At 42.4% G+C, this 22,746-nt stretch overlaps 1 protein-coding gene across 1 annotated transcript; it reads left to right on the top strand.

The window, feature by feature from the left end:
• The first annotated feature begins 296 nt into the window (after window positions 1–296).
• On the top strand, window positions 297–812 carry LOC115767741 (proteasome subunit beta type-1-like). Its single transcript, XM_030712052.1, has one exon. The coding sequence runs from the start codon at window positions 297–299 to the stop codon at window positions 810–812; it is 516 nt and encodes a 171-aa protein (XP_030567912.1).
• The last annotated feature ends 21,934 nt before the right edge of the window (window positions 813–22,746 follow it).

Below are 22,746 nucleotides of genomic sequence, written 5' to 3'. Positions count from 1 at the left end.
GAGTCAACAAATGAAATTTAGTAAATCGTCGAATGGATCTGAACAATATAAATAACATACTCTTGCATAATCCTGAGAATCTTCTGAGGAAGAAGAAGAAGAGAAGGAGGAAGGGTAGCAGCAGCAGCAGCAGCAACTGTGGCTCGGGCTCCTCCTCCTGCTCGGAAAGCGACTACGATACGAACGGGGGAACCGTGCTGGCCATCGCAGGGGAGGAGTTCGTGGTGGTCGCCTCGGATACACGGATTTGCAGTGGGCTGAGCATCGAGACGCGCGACCAGTCGAAAGTGTTCCCGATGACCCCGCTGGCGATGGTGGCATCCACGGGACTGTGGTGCGACACCATCTCGATGACCAGCCTGCTGCAGATCCGCATCCAGATGTACGAGCAGGAGCACAACAAGCCCATTTCGACCGATGCCCTGGCCCAGATGATCTCCATTGTGATGTACAACCGGCGCTTCTTCCCCTACCACACCTGCACCATCCTGGCCGGCATTGACCAGGCGGGCAAGGGCGCCGTCTACTACTACGATCCGGTGGGCCACATGGAGCGCTGTCGCTACCGTGTGCTCGGCAGCTCCGGCAAAATGCTGCTGCCCGCCTTGGACCACGGCCTCGGCTGGGAGCACCACACCCTCGTGCCGCCCGACCAGTATCCCCCTCTCGACAAGGAGCGTGCCCTGGCACTGGCTCGCAACTGTCTGCGCGTCGCCTCCGACCGGGATCTCTTCACCGGCGACACGGGCGTCCTCAAGCTCATCACCAAGGACGGCATCGAGACGGAAACGTTGCCCTTGCGCAAGGATTAGCGAGCTTTCCTGGAGTTTGGCATTAAGTTGTGGGCGTGGCAGGATTTTCCGATTGGAATTTGAAAATTTTGCAAGTTGAGGTTTTTCAGTTTCGAAATTTGACTTAAAATTTATCCAAAAGATATTTTTAAATGTATTTTATTTGAATAATAAGAAATGTTCGCATGCCAACTTTATCCATCTCCGATCCCATAGAGTATATATATATTCGTCTAGTTTACTAACTCACCCCCCCTCCCTATCATTTCACCTCATTTGCCTTGACGCAGGCTGAGTCCAGTTCAATTGCATTTCGTTGAATTTCGCATGTGCTCTCTCTCTCTCTCTCGTCAGCTCGAAAATTCGAGTTCGAATGTCGAATTCGGCAGCGGCGATCGCCGTCGACGCAGCTCAAAAAGTCAGTTGGAAATCGTCGCCGCGCCGAAGCGGCTGCATCTGCCTTTATCGTGCCATAATTGACGCCAAATACAAGCGAACCGGCCGTTTTTCTGTTTTTTATTCTTTTTTTATTATGTGTAGTGCTAGTGCTAAAGGTGTAACAACAAATGTTTTATAATATATAATGTGAGCGTCGTGCAAGTCGCCGTCAGTTACATACATATATATATGTATGTATATGCTAGTTTGGTTTTATTTTCTCGGCACAAGAATGCAAGCGCATTGTCAAATAATAGTCCCGTTTTTTTGTTCTTTCCTTAACTCCGTTATTTTGTGTTTCTTGCCTTGTCCGACAGCGGCTTTGCATATGCTGCTGCCAGGCACGCCATATTGCCGCTGAGAGCCAAAATTTGAAAGAGAGGGAGAGCGAGTGCGTGTCGCCAAAAAGTTTCTAGTGCGCTCTTTTTTTTCTAATTTTTTTTACTGTGCAATGTGTAGTGTATTTTTGTCAGCAGCAGATCAACGCAATGGAATGCACGTAAGTGAAGAGAGACTCTTAAATTATGACTTAAGGAGAGTAACCAAATATAAATAACCTACACTTATGTTTAAAGAGAAAGCGAATAGTTTTAAAGGGCAACTTTTAAGAGATCTAACTAATGCTTTTGCATTTTGGTTTTTAGACATAATGAAAGGCTCTTTTTTGCCAGTTTAAGAAATCTTGGCTTCTTTCTCTCCAGTTGTTCAATAGGTCAGACAGAGTAGCAAGGGGAATGAGCGAAAGAGAGAGAGAGAGAGAGAGCGCGCAACGAAATTTGACAAATAATTCACAGAAAAAATAATGAAAATTAAGGACTTGCACTTTGAGTGATTATTGCCAGCGTTTTATATACAGCTGCCAGTCCGGGGGCCTGCTCCCCCCCTTCCCCCCTCTCCTTCCTTCCATTTGTATCTGTTCGTTTGCCTTTGGCTTGGCTGCATTTTTATTGTGGGCGTGGAAGGATTATTGCCTTTTCTAATTGGAATTTTACAGTTAATGTTTAACAGTTCGGAAATTCAGAACGCACTTTATTTAAGGATTATTTATTTAAGGATTTCAAGATTTTGAGAAAACATTTCGATTTTTTGCGGATTTAAATAAAAGTTAAAAACTCGCATAAATTAAAAGCAGGCGGGGATTTAAATATATCTAGAGTTGAACTCGATGCTGGAATGGTATTCCGCTCGAATATGGCTCAGATATCTGATGGAGTGTGATGCGCCTTGGAGTGGGCACTAATTTGAGGAGTGTTTTGAACGAGGGGGGGGGGGGGTATGGGGTAGGAGAGCAGGGTGGGTGCGAGGTAGTTGGGTGGAAAATACAGACGAGAAGCAGCCCAAGCTCAATGTGGGCTCAAAACGGAAAGCCAAAAGTCAAATAGAGCGCAAAATACATGAGCACCACGCGCGCTTGTGTGTGTGTGTGTGGGAAAGTGTGTGTGTGTGTGGGAGTGTGTGTGTGCGTGTGACAGACTATACTTAACACACTGTTGGCTGCGGATAACGAGGGGCGCGTCCGGCGCCAAGCAAATTGTAGCCAAACCAAATTTGATTGTCAAATGAGGAGGGCGGCGGATCAGAGGGTGGTTTCTTGGAGGGGGGTGGGTGTGGGGAGGGGGTACGTGTGCTGGCAGATAGCTACGCACTTGAGCTCACAAAAAATACCTCTACTTAACATTTGAGTTGCAAACAAAGCACAAAGATCTACACATGTGTGTGTGCGTGTGTGTGGGTGTGTGTGGGTGTGTGGGTTTTTGTGTGCGTGTGTGTGTGTGTGTGTGTGTGACGTCTCCGACGGCCAGTGGCATCTACAAAAACTGAGGACAATTGCAATTGCAATTGGCTGCAATCGACTGCGCAATACGCTGTTCACACTCCAGACTCTAAAACTGTAACTGACAAAGGCAAATGGCTTTCAAACTGTGATTTACTGATGCATCCATTTGGACACGCCTTTTCATGTGCTCACGCCCTGCTGCTGCCTCGAAAACTGTAATCACACAGCAAAGTGACTTTCAAACTGTGACTTTAGCAATGACTTTTAAACTGTGAATGTGCATTTTTCTCTTCAAAATAGGAATTCTTGTTATGTGTGAGCGTGTGTAGGCATTTGTCGAAGCTTAAGGAGGGCTCTAAAACTGTAATTCGAAAGCGCTGTGACTTTCAAACTGTAAATTTAAAACTGTTACTAATAATGATTGCCTTCTACAAGTTTCCCTTGAATCTTTACTTCAGCTGTGTGTGTGTGTGTGTGTGTGTGTGTGTGTAATCGATGCACAGACGGCCACACACAAAACCAATATACCCGTTTGGCAGCCTGCGTGCAGGGCATAAGAAGTTGCTGCTTAAGTGATACAAAATGCAAATACGCCAGCGACAAAGTCACAGATGGAGGCGAGCTGGCAGCGGGATGAGGCAAAAGCCTAAGCTTCTGGGCCAGGCATGTGAGTGTGCGTGTGTGTGTGTGTGTGTGTGTGTGCGTGTGTGTGTGTGTGTGTGTGTGTGCTGTGGGGCCAAGCAAATGCGTAGACATTGCCAGGCAAAGTCTGTTGACGAGCTTCACGGCTTAAGCTTATTTGCACGACGACAACTCCAGCCCGCCCCGCCCACACTCATGTGATATCCACTCGACAATTGTACCCGCCCCCTCCCCCCCCCCCCCCCCCCCCCCCCCCCCCCCCCCGCCCGCTCCACCCACCGCCCGTGAGCCACTTGTGGCGGCTGTAAAAGTGGCATCCAATGTGACTGATATGCGGCATTGGCAGCCAGCTTAAGATGAAATGTAAACACAAACAGAAGCGGGCGGCCCAGCTTGACAGATGCCACGCCTACGCGCCGCAATGCCTAGTGCCAAACACCGCCCACCACCGCAACCCGGACGTCCCCCTGCCCCCAACCGTAGCATGTCTACAGCAACTATCTGCAGCTTTTCCTGTGTCATATTGTTAAATTATGCGTGGCCAAATTTTTGGCTTTATGCCGTCTGCTCTTGTTGTTGTTGTCAGTTTTGTTGTCGTTCTTGTTGTTGTTGCTGTTGTTGTTGTTGTTGTCGTCGCCAGTTTGTCAGCTCGTAAAACGCAGCGCTGAAAGGCATCAAAAACTCATCTGGCTGCTGCTGCTGCTGCTGCTGCATCATCTAAATCAACATTCACGCTGAAGTAGTCAAAGTCAAATCCATATCCGTTTCCGGTTTCAGTTTCGCTTTTCCTGTTTTCTGCCCTTATCGAGGGCATATCAATATTGTCATCAAATGAAATAACATATAACGCATAGAAGGTGACATCTCCGAGCTCCGAGCCGAGTCGTTATAGCCAGGCCCGACTGTCTGTCTCCCCTCTCTCTCTCTCTCTTTCTCTCTCTCTCTCTCTCACTCTTTCTATGCGAACTAGTCTTTCAGTCTGGCATAGATACGTCTTTCCGTTCTTAAGTCTCATCCGATCGGAGCACTTTATTATATAGCTGGCATCGAAACGTCGAAAAGTGAGTTCTTGGAAAACTCTTTTGCAACGATTCCGTGCATTCGCATTCGCATCAAATCTATCTATTATGTTACTCTATATCAAGAGTCGCTCGTAGATATTTTCATTGAACTCTTTACGATTCTCGCAGGCGAATGTCTGGCAGGGTATTAAGTATTCGGTGTGCCGCAGATCTTCCCGCTTGTTCATTTTTTTTCAGCTTTTCTTTATATTTTAAGTCACGTCACAAAGCCAGCTCACATATAACATCGCCACGTGCTGTCTATGGCTATGGCACTGCCCCGCACCCCCTACACCCCCCCCCCCCCCCCCCCCGACACCCACCCCGCAGCACTAAACGTGCACATTTTGAGGATATGCCTGCGGTTCGTGACCAGTTGACAATTTGATGCGTCGCGCCTCTCACATGACTCTAAATTTTGGATTTTGTGCTCGTCCAGCAACAGATGTTCAAATCATTTTCAAATATATATACACATATATATATATATATATGTGGATCCAGAGAATGTCACGTATGTTATTAACACACAGTAACCCTGCTGTCAGAGATTTTTGATTATTTCTGCTTTAAACATAGCCAAAACCATGTCGATGACATTTGCATTTGATTGAAACAAAATTGGCATCTACCAAGCATGTTTAGATTCTTAGTTAGAAAGGTTGAGAGCCAAGCTCTTTATGCTTAAGGCTTAAGATTTGTTCAATTCGAAAAGTCGATTGAAAGACATGATTATCGCGTGCTGTGCAGTGCTGTAAATCTGAGCAAACACTATTCTTGCGGTCTTTTCAACACTTTTAACTGCCTCTTATTCGTTTTACAACACTTGTCGAAGTACTAATGCGTATTTCATTAGGAATTTAAATATTATGCCTATATATATAAGTATATATGTTATGGAGCATATATATTAGTCGAAGCAATAGCCCGGCGTTGCGCGGCTCAAATGAATAATGGTGAAGAGGCAAGCACTCGCTTGTGTAATTCATGTCAAATTCGGGCAGAGTCGATTATTATAAAAGGAAACACACATTTTTTCTTTTCATTTTAAACAAAATGTTCTTTCTTTCATTTTGTTTTCCTCTCTAGTAAATAAAAATGAAGAATTGCTACCCGATTTGAGCCAGCGACTTCACTTTTGTTAGTTCAACGCGTAACATACCTGTCAAATATATCAAAATTATTCTTTACTTCTCTAGTATATGAAAATGAAGAATTGCTACCCGATTTGAGCCAGTGACTTCACTTTTGCTAGTTCAACGAGTAACATACTTGTCAAATATTCAGTATTATTCCTCTTTTCTCTAATATAAACATTAAGAATTGCTACCCGATTTGAGCCAGCGACTTCACTTTTGTTTAATGCCTGCATGGTGTAACATGTTTTGACCAGCGTTTTCTCCACTTGCGGTTCGAATTTCAGTAACTTCATCTTAGATCTCACTCTCGAGCCAAAAATCAGATGCATCTGGCCTAGCTCTTGCGGTCGCTCAGTCGGTCGGTTAGTCGAACAAATGTTATTGTATAAAGCTGGATAAATATTTAGTGGAGAACTGGCGCACACTCACTGTGATTGGGTTGGATTGGTTTTTAGTTTGCATAGGGCTTTCAACTTTGGTTTACTTAGGTATTTAACATTTAGTATTCTTCTGCTGCGACCCATTCTGCTGCTGGCCGTTCTTGTTGTTCCGGTTGCCCGGCAACCCATTAAAAGGTATTGGCCCCAAGAAATTGCTGTGTCCATTCACTCGTTTCCACAGACGGCCCCGATCCGTGCCCCTTTGCCCCTATGCCAGCGCCTCTGCCTACGTCAATTCAATACGTTTAAAAGTTCATTTGCTGTTTAGCTTGGTCATTATGTGCCTGCCCAACAGGCTGAAGGACTGACAGACTGACGGACTGACGGACTGGCGGACTGACCGACTGCCCTCCTCTCAGCCAGGCCAGTCTGCGCCTTTGTTGGCTGGGGCCATTAAATGGGCACTCAATGTGTTTGTCTAACTTGCCATTTGCGATGATAATAATGTCGTATGGCCGTAACATTGCTGTTGCTTGGCTGCCCCCGTCACGGGCGAGCACGCGAACAACCAAACAGCCGGACAACCCGTCGAACCGAGCAGCCGGGCCAGCCGGACAGCACTTTGTAGCTACAGCTACTCGTTCTTGTTATGCTCTAACCAGGGGGCATATGCATTGCCCCAAACAGAGAGGAAGTTATTTGAAGCTAATGTGCGCGAGACTCACAGCAGCTAACACAAGAAATCAAGGTACAGTTGCGTCTAGCTGAGCTAAAATCGCTATGAATCGATTCAGCTGATCAGCTATATAGAAAAACCAGATTGTTGTCAAGTTAATATACTTATATAGCTATATATATAAACTTGATCAGTCGTATCGATCTATAGAAACGCGTCCATCTTGCAGGCAACAAGGGCTTAAGGCTTTATATCGTTTTTTCTTGAATATCGATAAATATCGATTTCATGAAATTGTTACTCAAGCATAACTCGAGAACTGCAACAAAATTGGTATGTAGCTAGTCGAATAGTTTAAACAGTTTGCCATTATTTCACTTTTTGGATATTTGCGTCAATTTAGACCAAAATGCTTTAAGACGCATTTGTTAGGGTTAAAGTCTTGTGCCGTATTTAGGCAGCGATCGGACAATAAAGTCCGAAGTTCATCAAAAAGCCAAATGCAAAACAAGAGAAGAAGAAGCAAGGCACGGATAGCTAGGCGATGCAGGGTATCTCCTAGTTGACTACTCCCGACTGTCAGTATATATGTGAGCTGGGCGAGGAAGCGGCCCCGGCAGCAGCTTTTATAGGGTATTCAAGCTACGGCATAGTTGGGTCAAACGCTGCCCCTTTACTCTGCGAGCTCTTCTTCTTGTTGTCGTTGTTGTTGTTGTTGTTCTTGATGTTGTTGCTGTTGTTGTTGGCTATCGATATATATTTCCAAATCGTTTGGCTTGGCGTTTTGATTTCGTTATCAGTTTTTATGTTTATAAGTGCGACACACATACGTGCCTGGTCTCTCTCTGTGTGTTTGTGTGTGTGTGTGTCGTCTGGGTTTTATTTGTGCGCTGTTTGGTCAATTGGAAAACATTTCGCAGCAGACTTTTTGGCGCCCGCCTCGAAAAAGCGTTGCTCGACGGGCGGTCGCCAAAGTGACGACGCCCATGAAAATCAGACCCCTTGTTGTTGTTGTTGTCAGTTGCTGCTGCTGCCGTTGCTGCTGCTGCTGCTGTTGCTGTCGGCATAATGGCGTCGTTATTATTTTGGCATTAAAAGGAATTAATACGCTTCAATGGACTCTCAACGTAAATAGATCGTTAGGCAGCGTGCCAGCAGCAGAAGTTGCTTCTTCTTTCCTCTATGCTATATACTATACCCCGCCCCCCTCCCCCCTACTCCCCATCTTTTCCACTTTTCCAGTCTTTTCTGTGTGTGTTTTTGTTTTTTGCCAGCTCTTTATCAATGCACGCTTTGCTAGTTTTGCTGGCTTTTCACTTTGCTTTGTCACGCAATCGAGCACAATTTTTGGCACTTCACATGCAAAAAAGCCACACACACACACACACACACACACACTCGCACACACACACTTTGGTTTTGTGAAGTGACTCTTTCACTTGAAATGGGCCACCAACCACTTGACCAGGCTTCAACTGCGCCCGTTCCTCGCCTCACTTTCAATAAACTTACATTGTGTCCCCACCCCCCCCCCCCCCTCTCCCGCTCCCGCTCCCACTCCCACTACCACTCTCTGCTTTAGATATTTCATGTTTTCTAAGTGAATTGCATAAACGTTATTTTTTTTTTTATAAAATGCTGATGCTGTTGATGCATCTTCTATTCATCTATTTGTACCCTCTGCAGACGTGGCACTATCATTTCCATATGCAATGTGTGATAAATATCGATTTTGTCAGCATAACTGGATGGTCTCAAAAGCTAGATACCCTCTCTATCCATAGGTCAAAATTTCACATACCCCTAGGCTTATCTTATCCGATTTTCGCATGGTTTGCCTCTTTGTTCATGGTTAGGCCGCGAAATAATATTAATATTAATAATAATAATTATAATAATGAAAATAATTAAAGTAATAATAATAATAATACTAATAATAATTGTTATGTAACTAATGCATTAAAGAAAATCAATGAAAGCTATAAATATAAAAATGAAAATTAATGCTAATAATATTTATATCAATATCTTTTCTACTTAAACTAATAATAATAAACTAATGAAAAAATCAATCAAATAATGAAAGTAATAATAATGATAACAATAGTAATACTAATAATGATAATAGCAATAATAATTATTATAAACTAATAAAAATAATATAAAAAAAAAATATTAACGATATTTATAATAATACTTATAATATTAATAGTAATACAAATAATAATAGCAATAATAATTGTTATGTAACTAATGCATTAACGAAAATCAATGAAAGTTATAAAAATAATAATAAAAATTAATACTTATAATATATTTAAATATCTTTCCTATTGTTACTAATAATAATAAACTAAATACCAAATGAATAAATTGTCTAATTACAAGAACAATAGGAATAACAACAATTGCATTCATAATAATAATAATAATAAAGCAATTATGAGCAAGCACATAATGATTCAATGCATGCATGAGTCCATTTCACGCATTAGTTGCCACCATGAAGAGATTTTGATTAGCGAGCAGTCGCGTGTTGAATTTTGAGCATCGAAATTCAGTGCATTCGCATTTGTTAATATAAATTAATGCAAATTTGGTGTGAATCCAATTTTAGCAATGTGATATGTTGATTTGATGTTATGTGAACTCGATTATACTGTATCATTTCAAGTTTCGCAACATATTTAATTGTTATGGAAATTTTTCGATTATCCACATAATGATATGGATTATCATAATGTCCAAGGGTGCTGGGCTGGGAGCAAGAAATGCGGGGGTGGGGGGGTTCAATAAAAGTAAAGTTCTTTCAAATTTTTGCGGCATCAGCAATATTCGAATTGCAATCGGAATCTGTCGATGTTGCTGGTTCTCAGCCCAAAAGCATTTTCAATTTAGTTGCACGCAAATATTTAGATTATTTCCAATGCTTCAATTCAAACACAAACACACACACACACACACACACAGATACAGATACAGACGCCCACACACGCCCACAGTGGGCGTTACTGATGAAGCGATACATAAATCCAGATACATGCTATACGTACTCAATTGCTGTCACTGCATATCGCACGGATATAAAACAGCCTGTCACAGATACACATTTGGCTTTAAACATTGCATGCGGCCTGACATGAATAAATACCCTACAAAAGCTCGGCTGCGCAGTGCTTATTCGACTTGTGAATCACGTTGACTTTAAGAGTAAAAGTAGTTCGCAAATTGTGCAATATCTAATCAAATATCTCTCGTAATTGAAAAGCTGAAGAATATATTCCAAATTGTAGCTAGATCGATTGATAGACATCCGAGTTACAGTAGAACGTGGACAGAGTTAAGTGCGAATATTGTCGACAGGAATTCGTGTAGGCCTACACAATTCCTTTTCTATCCAAACAGCATTTACAGGGTATCTGGCAGTCGAGCCAGTCTGGCTGTCATGTGTGCATATTAGATGGCTCTGCCCTTTGAGAAAATACTCCCATATTTGCATTAATTTAGCTAATTGATGCGTCAATAAAGCAAAACTATTTTGGCTCAAACCGAATGCCTTTCTCACAGTTTCCACTCAAAATAATGCCTGAGACATAACACAAATACTTGGCACGCACATCATTTAGCACGGCATAGCTGAACTTTAACCAAAATCAATCTGTAAATTTCATTATGCCAGAGACTGAAGGCATTTTTAATGTGTCGCTTTGTTTTGTTTGCATTGTTTGTATTTCGGAAAGTGACGCAAAACCGACGCGAATTCCAATTGAAATTGGCTCAAACGGGGTATATTAATTTCGTGCAAACGTATGTAACAGGCGGAGCGAGAGAGAAAGAGAGAGAGGGCGAGAGAGAGAAAGAGGGAGGCATTGCCGGCATACACAGTTGAGACAATGTTCGTCTGTCTGAACCGATTGTTGAACAATTGCTTGGAACTGGAACAATGAACAACTGGTTCGAACTGTGAACAACAACTGATTTTGTGTAATCGAACTAGGTTGGGAAAATTATTGTATAAGGAACAAACGAGTGGAACCAATTGCTGAACGAGTGATCGGAACTGGAACAAAGAAGCATCACAATGTGGACAACAACTGGTTCGAACCATGAACTGAAACACCAAAGAATTCTGTGCAATTGAACTAAGCTGAACGATTGATCGGAACTGGAACAATGAACAACTGGTTCGAATGGACAACCAAATGATTTTATACCAACAAACTAGGTTAGGAGAATTATTGTATAAGGAACAAATGAGTGGAACCAAATGCTGAACGAATGATCGGAACTGGAACGGAACTGGAACAAACTACAGTGTGCACACACATCGCAAAAACTGGTTCGTGAAGACTGTGAACTGAACCACCAGAGAATTTTCCATAGATTTATAGCCGCGATCATGTCTCATCCAGAACGAAGCAAAAACCTAGCTTCTCGCTGGCATTTCGTAGCCACGCCTTCGGGAACTAAACTTTTCTAAATGAGCCGAAAAAAAGTAAATAAACTTGTATTTAATATTTCACAGTATTTCACAGTATTTCACAGTTGTTTTTCAACTCAAACGCCAAACGCCATTAACAAAGCAGCAACAGCAACAGCAAGGACAACAACTCGGCAGCAACATTCTTGCGCTTGTCAACATTTTGAGTAGCAATTTGGTTGCACGCCCACGTTGCCAACTGCCACGCCCATTGCCAGAAATGCCCGCATATATAGATGCCTGCATGTGGCACACTTTGAGTAATGCGCTGCCTGCCAACTGATTGCCACTCCAGTTGCAATAGTTGCTGCTGCTGCTGTTGCTGCTGTTGCTGCTTGGTATTTTGCGTGAAATGCGTTTGATGCAATGCCGCTTGCCCCTTGCCCCTTGTCCCGCCGACCGCCTCCAGCCCTAAACAAAATGATGAATTGAAACAACAACTGCAGCAGCTACTGGCCGCATGATGCGGGCTACATTGCTGCTGCTGCCAGTGATTACCATTACCAACAGTTGTCGTCGTCGTCGTCGTTGTTGTTGTTGTTGCCGCTGTTGCTGTTGCTGCTGCTGCAATTGCCAATGTCGGCTGCAATTCTGGCTTCAGCTGCGGCTTCGGCTACGGTTACAGCTCCGTGCTTGGGTTTGGCCTTCAGTTGTTGCCAGTTTCCTTTTTTGAAATCATAAATTTAACTGCAGCAGCAACAACAACCAACAGCAGCAACAGCAACAGCAGCAACAACAGCAACACAAGCGCTTTGCATTTTGTTGCGGCTGCTGAAAAATGTTCAAAGGAGCCAAGCAGAATCCCAGGCTAATGAACACGATACACACACACACACTCACACACACACACACTCACACACTCACACACACACACACACACACACACACACACACGCACTCACACACACACACACACACACACACACACTCACACATGGAGCAGGGCGGCGCGGGCTGTGCGGCAGTTTATGGCCCGTGCAGCACTCAGTGCATTTGGCAATTATGAAATGCACTCTCAAATGTGTGTGTGTGTGCGAGTGTATATTTAAATATGAGTGTCTGTGTATGTGTGTGTGAGTGTGTCCCCTTGCTGTGGTGTGCGCGTGTCTGTGTGTGTGTGTGTGTGTTTGTGTGAGTGGGGGCATGTGTAAAGCAAATTTAGAGCAAGCGTAAAATTTGCAATTAAATGGCAAAGTAGCATAAAGAGCCACGCCCACTCAGCCCAGGCAGCAGGACGACATGCATCAAGAAAAGAAAGAGAGGGAGATGGAGATGGAGAAAGGGAGAGACAGATGGGAGTAGGGCGACACCGAGAGACTTCACAAATGAGGTCAGTTGCGCTTCAACGTTTTGTGCGTTGACATTTTTTGTTACAACAACAACAACAGCAGCAACAGCAGCAACAGCAGCAACAACAGCAGCAACAGCAACAACAACAGCAACAACAACAGCAGCAACAACAGCAGCAACAACAGCAGCAACAGCAACAACAGCAACAACAGCAACAACAGCAGCAGCAACAACAGCAGCAGCAACAACAGCAGCAACAGCAACAACAGAAGCCAGCAGCAGCAGCAACAACAGCAGCAACAGCAGCCAGCAGCAGCAGCAACAACAGCAGCAACAGCAGAAGCAAGAACAACAACAGCAGAAGCAAAAACAACAACAGCAACAGCAGCAGCAACAACAGCAGCAACAGCAGCCAGCAGCAACAGCAACAACAGCAGCAACAACAGCAACAACAGCAACAACAAGTAAAACAAGCGGAGCAACAACAACAACTGTGAAGTTGACTGCAGCAAACGAAATGAAATGAAAATTGCTGTGCACATTGCGTATACGCGACGTTGGACGGCACAGCAATAATGCCACGAAACGCATTAAAATCAACAGCAACAACACACAACAACAACAAAAAAAAAAGAATAGCAGCAACAGCAACAACAACGACAACAACAACGACAAGAAAATGACAGAAGGTTTCGATTATATAAAGCCAGCGAATGGGCGGATATGGGAATCCGTTTGTTTTGGTTCAACTATGCTGTGTGGGCGAAGGGGGCGTGGCTGGTGGCACTGACACGATCGAGCGTTACATTGACCCCCCGCCAAAACGACAACAACGAGAACTTAATGGACAGTCAGCGACGTGGTGGGGGTTGCAGCGTTCGGTTTTCGCCTGTTTGTTTGTTAAAGATTCACAAACATGACAAATGATAAATGGGGTAAAGGATACGCAATGCGCCATGTGCTGGACACAAATATACAGCTATACACTGTGACACAGACACAAACATCGCAGCCAGATCCAGATTTCACATATCAAATGCTGACAGCCCGACACAGTGAGTATGGCTCAGCCAAAGAACGGGTAGCATTAATTGTGCAGCCAGCTTGTCTCTAGCCGGGCGAGCACGAAGAAGTGCCATCGAAACGCAGCGATTGTCCGGCGTCGCACGGACTGAAATAATAATATGCATGCGATTAAAGTGCACCATCTGCAAAGGGTTCGAATTTAGAAACAAATATATACAAATTTGAACCGGCGACTTCACGCTTGCTGGTTCAATGTTCAGTCAGCGATACCCTTCAGGCTCTTTGTGAATGTATTTCAAACAGCGTTTTTGTACGCTTGCAATTTACAAACATCTAGAATTTGAACCGGCGATTTCACGCTTGCTGGTTCAACCTCCAAGCTCTTTGTAAATGTTCTTCATGCAAACTTTGAGCAGCATTTTTTCCACTTGCAGGTCGACATTGTCTCTCTGTCCACACTCGCTCCAGTCAGTCCGTCAATCAGACAATCAGTCAATCAATCAATCAAGTCAATTAAGGAATTGTGGCATTTAAAAAACAAAACTAAAAGTTGATATGCCCCATTTTAAACCCACATCCCTTGTCAATATCGTGTGTCAATATTCTGTCGGCATACTATGAAAGAGTTTGTGATATAACTATCATTGGATTTTTCATATTGGAATACGTTTCTCGAAGGCATACTTGTGCTGCTCTGTTGGCTTTTAATTAACATATTCTGCTCTTCAATGGATGACTTTTGAGTTTTTATTGGCTGCGATTCGAAAGTTTTCAGCTGAATTGCTTTTCCCTCTACTTGGCCCTGTTGTAAACATATTTGCAACTGCTCGAAATCGAAATGAGAGACACAGCATTTAAGGGGGCTGACAGCCACGCCCACAATTCACATGCATGGTCGCAAAAATTAATTGATTCAAACAATTCGAAACGATTTGCGCATTAAAACTCGAATGGCCAGCAAATCAAATTGAAATGCCAATGGAGGTTCCGTTCGCTCGCTTTAGTGTCCGCATCCACATTCACATCCGCATCCACATCCGCATTCGCCTGCGCATCTGCATCAGTGTGTCGTTCACAGTATCCGTGACTGCGACTGCGACTGCTACTGTGATTGTGATTGTGTCTGTGCCCATTTGTATGAAACTCTCGGCATGAATTTAATTTTGATTTTTATTTGAATTTTTATTCGGTTTTTAAACGTCGAACGATTTAATTGAATTGCACGCGACCCAGTTACCCAGACCCCGAACGAACCCCTCGTCGCAACCCTGCGGTATGGGATGTGATTATGCAAATTGGCGCCCAACGAGGGGCGTGGCTTGGGTGGCTAATTTTATCGTCGCTCTCCCGCTCGCCGGTCAACGAGGAGAACTGCAGCAGGGGCAGCCAGTGGACCAAGTGGAGGCAGAGAGATACGCTTGGACTTGCCTTTTTCATGTAGCTGCAAATTGTACAAGCGCATGCCAATACATGTATGTGGAAACATGCATCCAATATTGGTTGCAGCTTGACTTTGACTTGACTTGAAGGACTCGCACACACACATACTCACACACACCCGGCCACATTGTGGACTGTTCTGTTTGTGGCATTGCATCTTTAAGTCATTGGGCCACTCGACAGATCCGACAAGTGGACAGTGCTGAGCGCCTCTTCGGGCGCCGCTCAATTTCAGGCTCAATTTCCAGCGCTCGACTTGGACTTCAAGTTTTCACTTATGTTGATTTGCCCAATTAAAATCCATACACTCAAGTGAGCTCGCAGACAGCTCGAGGTTTCCATTTAATTATGCAAAAAAAACAACCTTAAATGCACTTTAATAATGTTTCCTACTAAATGTACAAGCTGCAGACTCGTAAGCTGTGCCAGACCAATCGCAAGCTTATATGTACATATATATATATTCCACAGTCGCCTCTCACAATTAGAAGCTTAATGTTGAGAGAACGCACACACCCGAGGCACTTAACGTGAGTCGCAACTTTTGGTTACCTTCTACTGACTCCTACTCATGTGCGACAGGTAATGCTCGACTAGAAAATACCCTGGAGCTGCCATTACGTACATTCAGGCTTGCTACTATGCGCACTTTTTCTTCCCTTAGCCTCATGCTTTGAGAAATGTGTTCTTGACCAAGTTAAGGATATCAATATATATCGATAGATATATATAAAATTTCTCACAGATAGATCGTGGTCTAGTCGATGCAGCTCCTCGTCCTTATACGAATAGATATATGCCTAATCGGATGGTAGAATCTGTCTTGTGCACGAGACCATTGTGTGAGCCCATCTGAGTGGGTTCTGGGTATGCAAATCAAATTGAATATTGCTTTTCAAATGGCATTATCTTGAATTGAGGTAAATGCAGCTTAAGTCTTGGTCTTTGCCGAGTTAATTGAAGCAGTTGACCCAATTTGTGGGTCCACATTGTTGATAGATTTGCATGCCATGGCGTTTCCATTGCACGGGCACTTGGACGGGCATTTAAATATTGAACTGGCCAGGTCACAAATTTGTATTTCATAATGGAATTCAATTATGCGCCATGCTGCACAATAAATTGCACAAATGTGAGCAAGCGCTGACCCAATCAATCAAACAATCAATCAATCAATCACAATATAAAATAAAGTAAACAATGCCAATAATCAATTTTAAATTTCATTTAAAATTGTACTTTTTCTCTACTTTTTTTGTGGCATTTTTTTTTCCCGCCGAGTCAGACTGAAAGCCGACTGCAAAATACACTAACTTGTGTTAATCAGTGACTGTAAAACTGTGACTCTTAAACTGTAACACGACAAATGTGGCCTCAGGCAGGGTCTTTAGGAATTTGGTTTAGACTAAGACTCGAAAACTCTAATGTCGACAATCTTCAGCTTAAGGCTCAAACCCAAATGGCGCATCTAATACTGTGACACGGTCACACTGTGACTCAACAACTGTGGCCTTGAAGTGGGAATCCAAGCTATGACTCGAGAACTGCAAATCTCTAACCTTGAGCTTAGGGCCCTGGTCAAAATGGTGACTTCCAAACTGTAATTTAACTCAAGTGCATTTCAAACTGTTGGCCAAAAATAAAGAGTTCGTTGAGCTATAAAGTATGTTCAAGCTGCTCACCAATTTAAAAATCAGGAAATTTCTAAAAGTTTAAGCACTGGCTCTTAAACTGTGACTGTCAAACTGTAGGAAATTAAACATATTATGGGCGTGACAAAAACTATTTGGTTCTGACCTGTCAAAGATATCAATAATTCCTCAAAAGACATTTCGCTGTGACTCTAAAACTGGGAATATTAAACTGTGCATTTAAAACTGTAGTTTGGTAGATGTTAAGTCAAAGCATATGGTCGATTTACGAAGACTTTTTTCTTGCCTGGTTTAACATTAAGCCAGCAAAATTGATTTCCAATTACTTGCAAACTGTAACAAGGCGCTTAAAACTGTGCGGTATGTGTGTATAGAACTTGAATATGTTTAGTCTAATGCTAGCGAGAACATTTATTAACGGTCCAGCAAACTAAGAGAGAGAGAGAGGGAGAGAGAGTCTAGAGATTTTCAAGGCTCCAAAACTGTGAAACTGTGAAACTGTAAAACTGTAATTAACGTAACTGAAGCAAATGATAGACCTTTAGAAGAAAGAGCATATCGAACTAGAATCATTTAGATTATATTTGTGTGTTTTTCTTCCGGCTCGAGCTGCGCCCGCTGTTTAATGCAATTTTCTGATTAATGCAGAGAGCCGCCAGCTGCAGTTGCAATTAAGTGGGATAAGTTGACGAGACGGGAGGGGGGAGGCCGAAAGGTTGGCTTGGTGCTGGCGTTTTGTGCGCGGTTGAATGCACTCGCTGAGTGAGCTTCTGATGTCGCTGGCCAAATGTCAATTTAATTCGGGTGGCCTCCGCAAATTGTGCACCAAAAATGTCAGCGCAGTGTGCGAGTGTGCGAGTGTGTGTGTGTGTGTGTGAGTTAATTTGATTTTAATTATGTAACACTGGTTGAGGATGTGCTGCTGCTGCTGCTGCTGCTGCTTTGGTTTGTTTCATTTGCGGTTAATCAACTGGCCGTGGCATTAATATTTTGATTGCCACACGCCGCGCGGCAGCCCCGCGAATGTTGCAGGCAGCCGCAAAAATTGACAATTAAAAATAATTTGAAATGCAGACGCCAAAACGTGGCAGTGACAATAAAACGAGCGCATTTCATTAAAATTTCAAGTCAACTCAACTGTGCCACACACACACACACACACAGACACACTTGACAACAGCCACGCCCAGGCATCCACACAAACACACAGCGACAGCAATTTAAAATTAGTAAAAGTTAAAGCACACAACAACAAAAGCGTGGACAAGGGGTTGGCCGGGCCCCAGGCCCCAGGGGCTGACGGGGCTTACGAGTGGGGTGTGGGAGGGGGTCGGGGGCTTTGGCTGGCAGCTGAGGTTTGGCTAAATGGGAGCAACACGAACTGCTCTGCAATTAAAAACAAGCGAAATTGTGCCAAAGCAACGGCCACGACCAGCAAATACCCTGTAAAAGCAAGCATTGCCGAGGGTATTCCAATTTTGTCATGATATATGTAATGCATAGCAGAAGGCATGCCCGATTCCATAAAGTATATAGATTCTTGATTAGCATCAATAGCCGAGTCGTTATAGCCAGGTACGACTGTCCGTCTGTCTGTTAGTTAGTCTCTCCATTTTGCATAGATCCTTCTCTCTGTTCCGGACCTGATCGGCGCACTATATCATCATATAGCTTTAATAGGAATCGACGATAGGTCGCAAGATATTTTCTTGTATAGAAATATTTGCTTGTTCCCTGAGATTTCTCATCTTGGTTAAACTATGTGCTTGCATATGAGTCAAATCCTATCAATATCCCTCTTTTATATTATATAGTTCTATAGGCAGAATCGTCTATTCTGTTTTCCAGCGATATTTTCATCAAAGTCAGCATTTACTTCCCTATTCCCACATCAAAGATGTCTCAGAGCATTAAATCTTCGGCTTGCCTACATACATGTTATTTACAGGGTATCATAAAATTGAAAGCAGCGCATTGCTGCGGGCCGGGGCTGTGGGTTTGAGGGCATGGTCGGGCTGTCAGTGAAACTGAAAACATGCAACTAAACTGCCGCCGCATTTTACAGACAACTTGCCACACTGGCCGCACGGCCAAGCGAAGCCAAGCCAACGCCCCGCCCTGCTCCTTTTTGGCGACACTTTCAGCTGCCTGCCTTTCTATGGCAGCAGCTCCATAGTTGTGCTGCTTCTTGTCACTTGCCAGAAAAAACACCAGACCGCCCGCCCGCCCTCTGCCCGCATGCTGGGCCAGCTTTATGGGCCTTAAAGCGTGCGGGCCAAGCCGCTTAAGTGTGCTGTTAAGGGCCTGTTAATTTTATTGATACCAGCGCCGATCGAATGTTCTTGCCCCCTCTGAGAGGCAAAGGCGTGGGCGTGCCAGTCCAGGGCAGGCGTTCGAAAGCAGTGAGAAGGGGGAAGGGCGCCAACAATTGGAGCAAGTGGTGCATGGGCGCTCGACGTTGACATGCCCGACACATGTTGCGGTCCCCCCAAGGATGTGTTTCTATTTGTGTCAATGTGTGTGTGTGTGTGTTGTGGCACGCTTAGCAGCGCATTTGTGTGCGTGCGTGTGTGTGACACCATGCAATGCCGCGCAACCACAAGGCTGATCCACTCAAGTCTAAGCTGAGGCAAGCACAGTCCAAAAGTCAAAGGCAAAGTTGGCTAATGACAAAATCGGGCTTAGAATTCATTAAATTAAAATAATAAAATTGTATCAGAGAGAGGGAGGAGTGAGATGGGGGAAAGGGGAAAACTTACAGTAAGAAATGGGTCAAATCTTATGACAAAGATATATGTTAACCTGTTATTATTATAAGAAATGTAGAAGACTAAACTAATCAATCGACTAACTGATTGATTAACTGACTGACTGACCGACTTACAAGCTGATTGACCGAGTGGCTGATTGACTGATCGACTAGTAGTTGACAGACTGATTGAATGATGTACTAGATGATTTACTAATTGATTGACTGACGGATTGACTGATACACTGGCTGATTGAATGATTGAATTACTCAGTGATGGACTAGCTGATTAACAGACTTACTAACTGATTCGCTGACTGACTAACTAGCTGATTGATTGGCTAATTGGGCTGATTGACTCTAATAATGTGGCTAACAGATTGCCTGAGTGATTGACTGACCAATTGACTAGCTGATTGACTTACTAACTGTTTGACTGACTTTGATTGACTGACTGATAGACTGGCTGATTGACTGTCTGATTCACGGACTGACTGATGGACTGACTGACTGATGGACTGACTGACTGACTGGTTGACTGACTGACAAATTGATGATTGAATGACCAATTCACTAACTGATTGACTGGCTGACCGACTGCTTGACTTATTGGCTGATTGACTGAGAAATTGGCTAAATGACTGACTAAACTGATTGACTAACTAATGGATTAGTTGATTGAATGTCTGATTGTCTTACTGACTGACTGATCAAATGGCTGCCTGATTGTCTGGCTGACTAACTACTTGACTTATAGACAGATTAATTGGGTGAATGACTAATTGATTGGATGATTGAATGACTAACTGATTGACTAACTAATGGATTAGTTGATTGACTGTCTGACTGACTGCCTGATCAAATGGCTGCTTGATTGACTGGCTGACTAACTACTTGACTTATTGAATGATTGATTGGGTGATTGAATGACTGACCGATTGCTTAACATACTGACTGATAGCCCAAGCCACACTAACTAGAAGGACGCAGTTTTGACTGTAGTTACATTAGGTACCTACCAATTTAAGTTCTTGGTTGTATGATATTTTGAAAACTGCTTGCTTATAATATTATTAATATCGAAAACTCTCCAACTTACCATAGAAGTGCAGATGTGTCCAATTACCGCCAAGGAAAAAAAACATGTTGATTTCTTAATATCTTGAATTTCATTTTATTCATTTTATTCCAATCGCTGGTTGACCCTAGTATATATAGTGTGTCAAATGCTCGCTTAGTGTAGCCTTCACATAGTAGTTACCATTTTTCGTTTTTCGTTCTAAATCAGTTTTTCAGCTTTTACTGTTCCATGCTCTGCGCTCAATCTTAATCGAATCGATCATCTCTTTGGCTAACTGGGCTACACATATACATATATATATATATATATATATATATATGTTTTGGCATACCTTACATACACATACACACATATCAATCAATTATCGATTTAATGCATAACTTAAGTTAAATAACAATCACATTTACTTATTTTTTTTTTGTTTTTTCATTTTCCGTTTACTTTTCTTTTCGGTTTTCGTTTGGCTTTATTTTTCTTATTAGAAAAAAAAAAAAACTGGCACTTGCCTAGATTCATATTTCTATATGGGGTTATATAAGTATATCATATATATATATTTATATATATATATATCAATCATTATCATATATATATTCTTGTTTTGTGCCTGCATCTTACAAACAAATTGTCAATAAAACAATTGAAAACAATCGAATCAACAAAAAACTTAAAAAACTTGCGTTCGTTCGTTTTGGAACCGATCGGAACCGATCTATATAACTTGCCATATCCTTTGGGTATTGCACATATAATTCTCTACTTGTAAAAAACAAAAAAAAAAACAAAAACGTGTGCCACTTGCAGTGCACGCATTTTTCTTCATTTTCTTTGATTTCATTTATCATTTATCTTTAATTGTTATAATAATTTCTTTTAGTTTTGTTTTTGTGAAATCTCGAGTTTTACTTAATAAATGTTTTACGTCTATTTATTTAGAGAGTTCTCTTCTTTTCATTTTCATTTTCTGTTGTATAATTCTTTACGTTCTGGGCAAATATTTGATTTTGCTTTTATCTCTTTATTAACTTTTACGTTTTACCTTTTACCATTTACGGAATATTGAATTGTTTATCTTAGTTACACTTAGTACATCAATATATAGTTTATGTTTTGTTCTAAATTTGAAGTCCTGTGTTTTTTTTTTTGTTTGTTTTGTTTTTTGTATTGTTTACGAAAAGAAAACTATTTGCTAGTCGCTAGTTGTTCAAGGATTACACGAGATGCTCACGTATCGTATTTGTATATGTAAAGTTCTTATAGATTGTATAAATTGTTATTGTAAATTGTGTGTTGTCTTGTTCTATATTAATTTCGGCACATTTGATTACTTTTCACAAAACGAATTCAAATAAATGTCAACGATTATCGGAGTACGATTCGAAAACACGCCAAATGTGTATAGATTCTGCAAACTCTTCGGATGCGAACTGTTGACACCACAAAAAGTCAGCATATCAAATTTGACAGCTCTAGCTCTTCTGAAAGCCGAGTTCTTTGGGTTAGTTGCTCAAATTATGAGCGCTCTTTGCAGAGCTTTTGTATGCAAGAAGTTGACTGCGAAATAAGCTAACATACCAAAAATCAAGACTCTAGCGCGTGTAATTACCAAGTTCAATGGGTTAGTTGCTCTGCTAAAGTGTTGCTATATTTGATTGAACTCTTGGATATGCACAACTTAAGACCTAAACAATCGGCATATCAAATTTGACAGCTCTAGCTCTTGTGAGAGCCGAGTTCTTTGGGTTAGTTGCTCAAATAATGGGCGCTCTGTGCAGGGCTTTTGTATGCAAGAAGTTGGCTGCGAAATAAGCTAGTTACCAGGCTCACTGGGGTGGTTCCAGCTATAAAATGTTGTTACATATTTTATTGAACTCTTGGATATGCACAGCTAAGACCCTAAAAAGAGAGAGCATAGAAAATTGTACAGCGCTGTCGCTTAAAATAGTCGATTTCTTTGGATTAGTTGCTTTGATGAATAATTTGTGGCGCAATCAATTTGTGTCTGAATGTAAATGTATGTGCAAGCAATTAAAATGTATTATTTATGCATTTTATGGTGAACTGGCGGGGCGGGACATTTTTATTCATTTTGTGAAGGGATTCGTTTCGATTGTGGCTTAATTG

The sequence above is a fragment of the Drosophila novamexicana genome, unplaced genomic scaffold, assembly GCF_003285875.2.
Source record: "Drosophila novamexicana strain 15010-1031.04,08,12 unplaced genomic scaffold, DnovRS2.1 tig00001453-arrow-arrow-pilon, whole genome shotgun sequence".
Taxonomy (NCBI): domain Eukaryota; kingdom Metazoa; phylum Arthropoda; class Insecta; order Diptera; family Drosophilidae; genus Drosophila; species Drosophila novamexicana.
The sequence above is the reverse complement of the archived record's forward strand: the minus strand, read 5'-3'. Positions and strand labels throughout refer to the sequence as shown.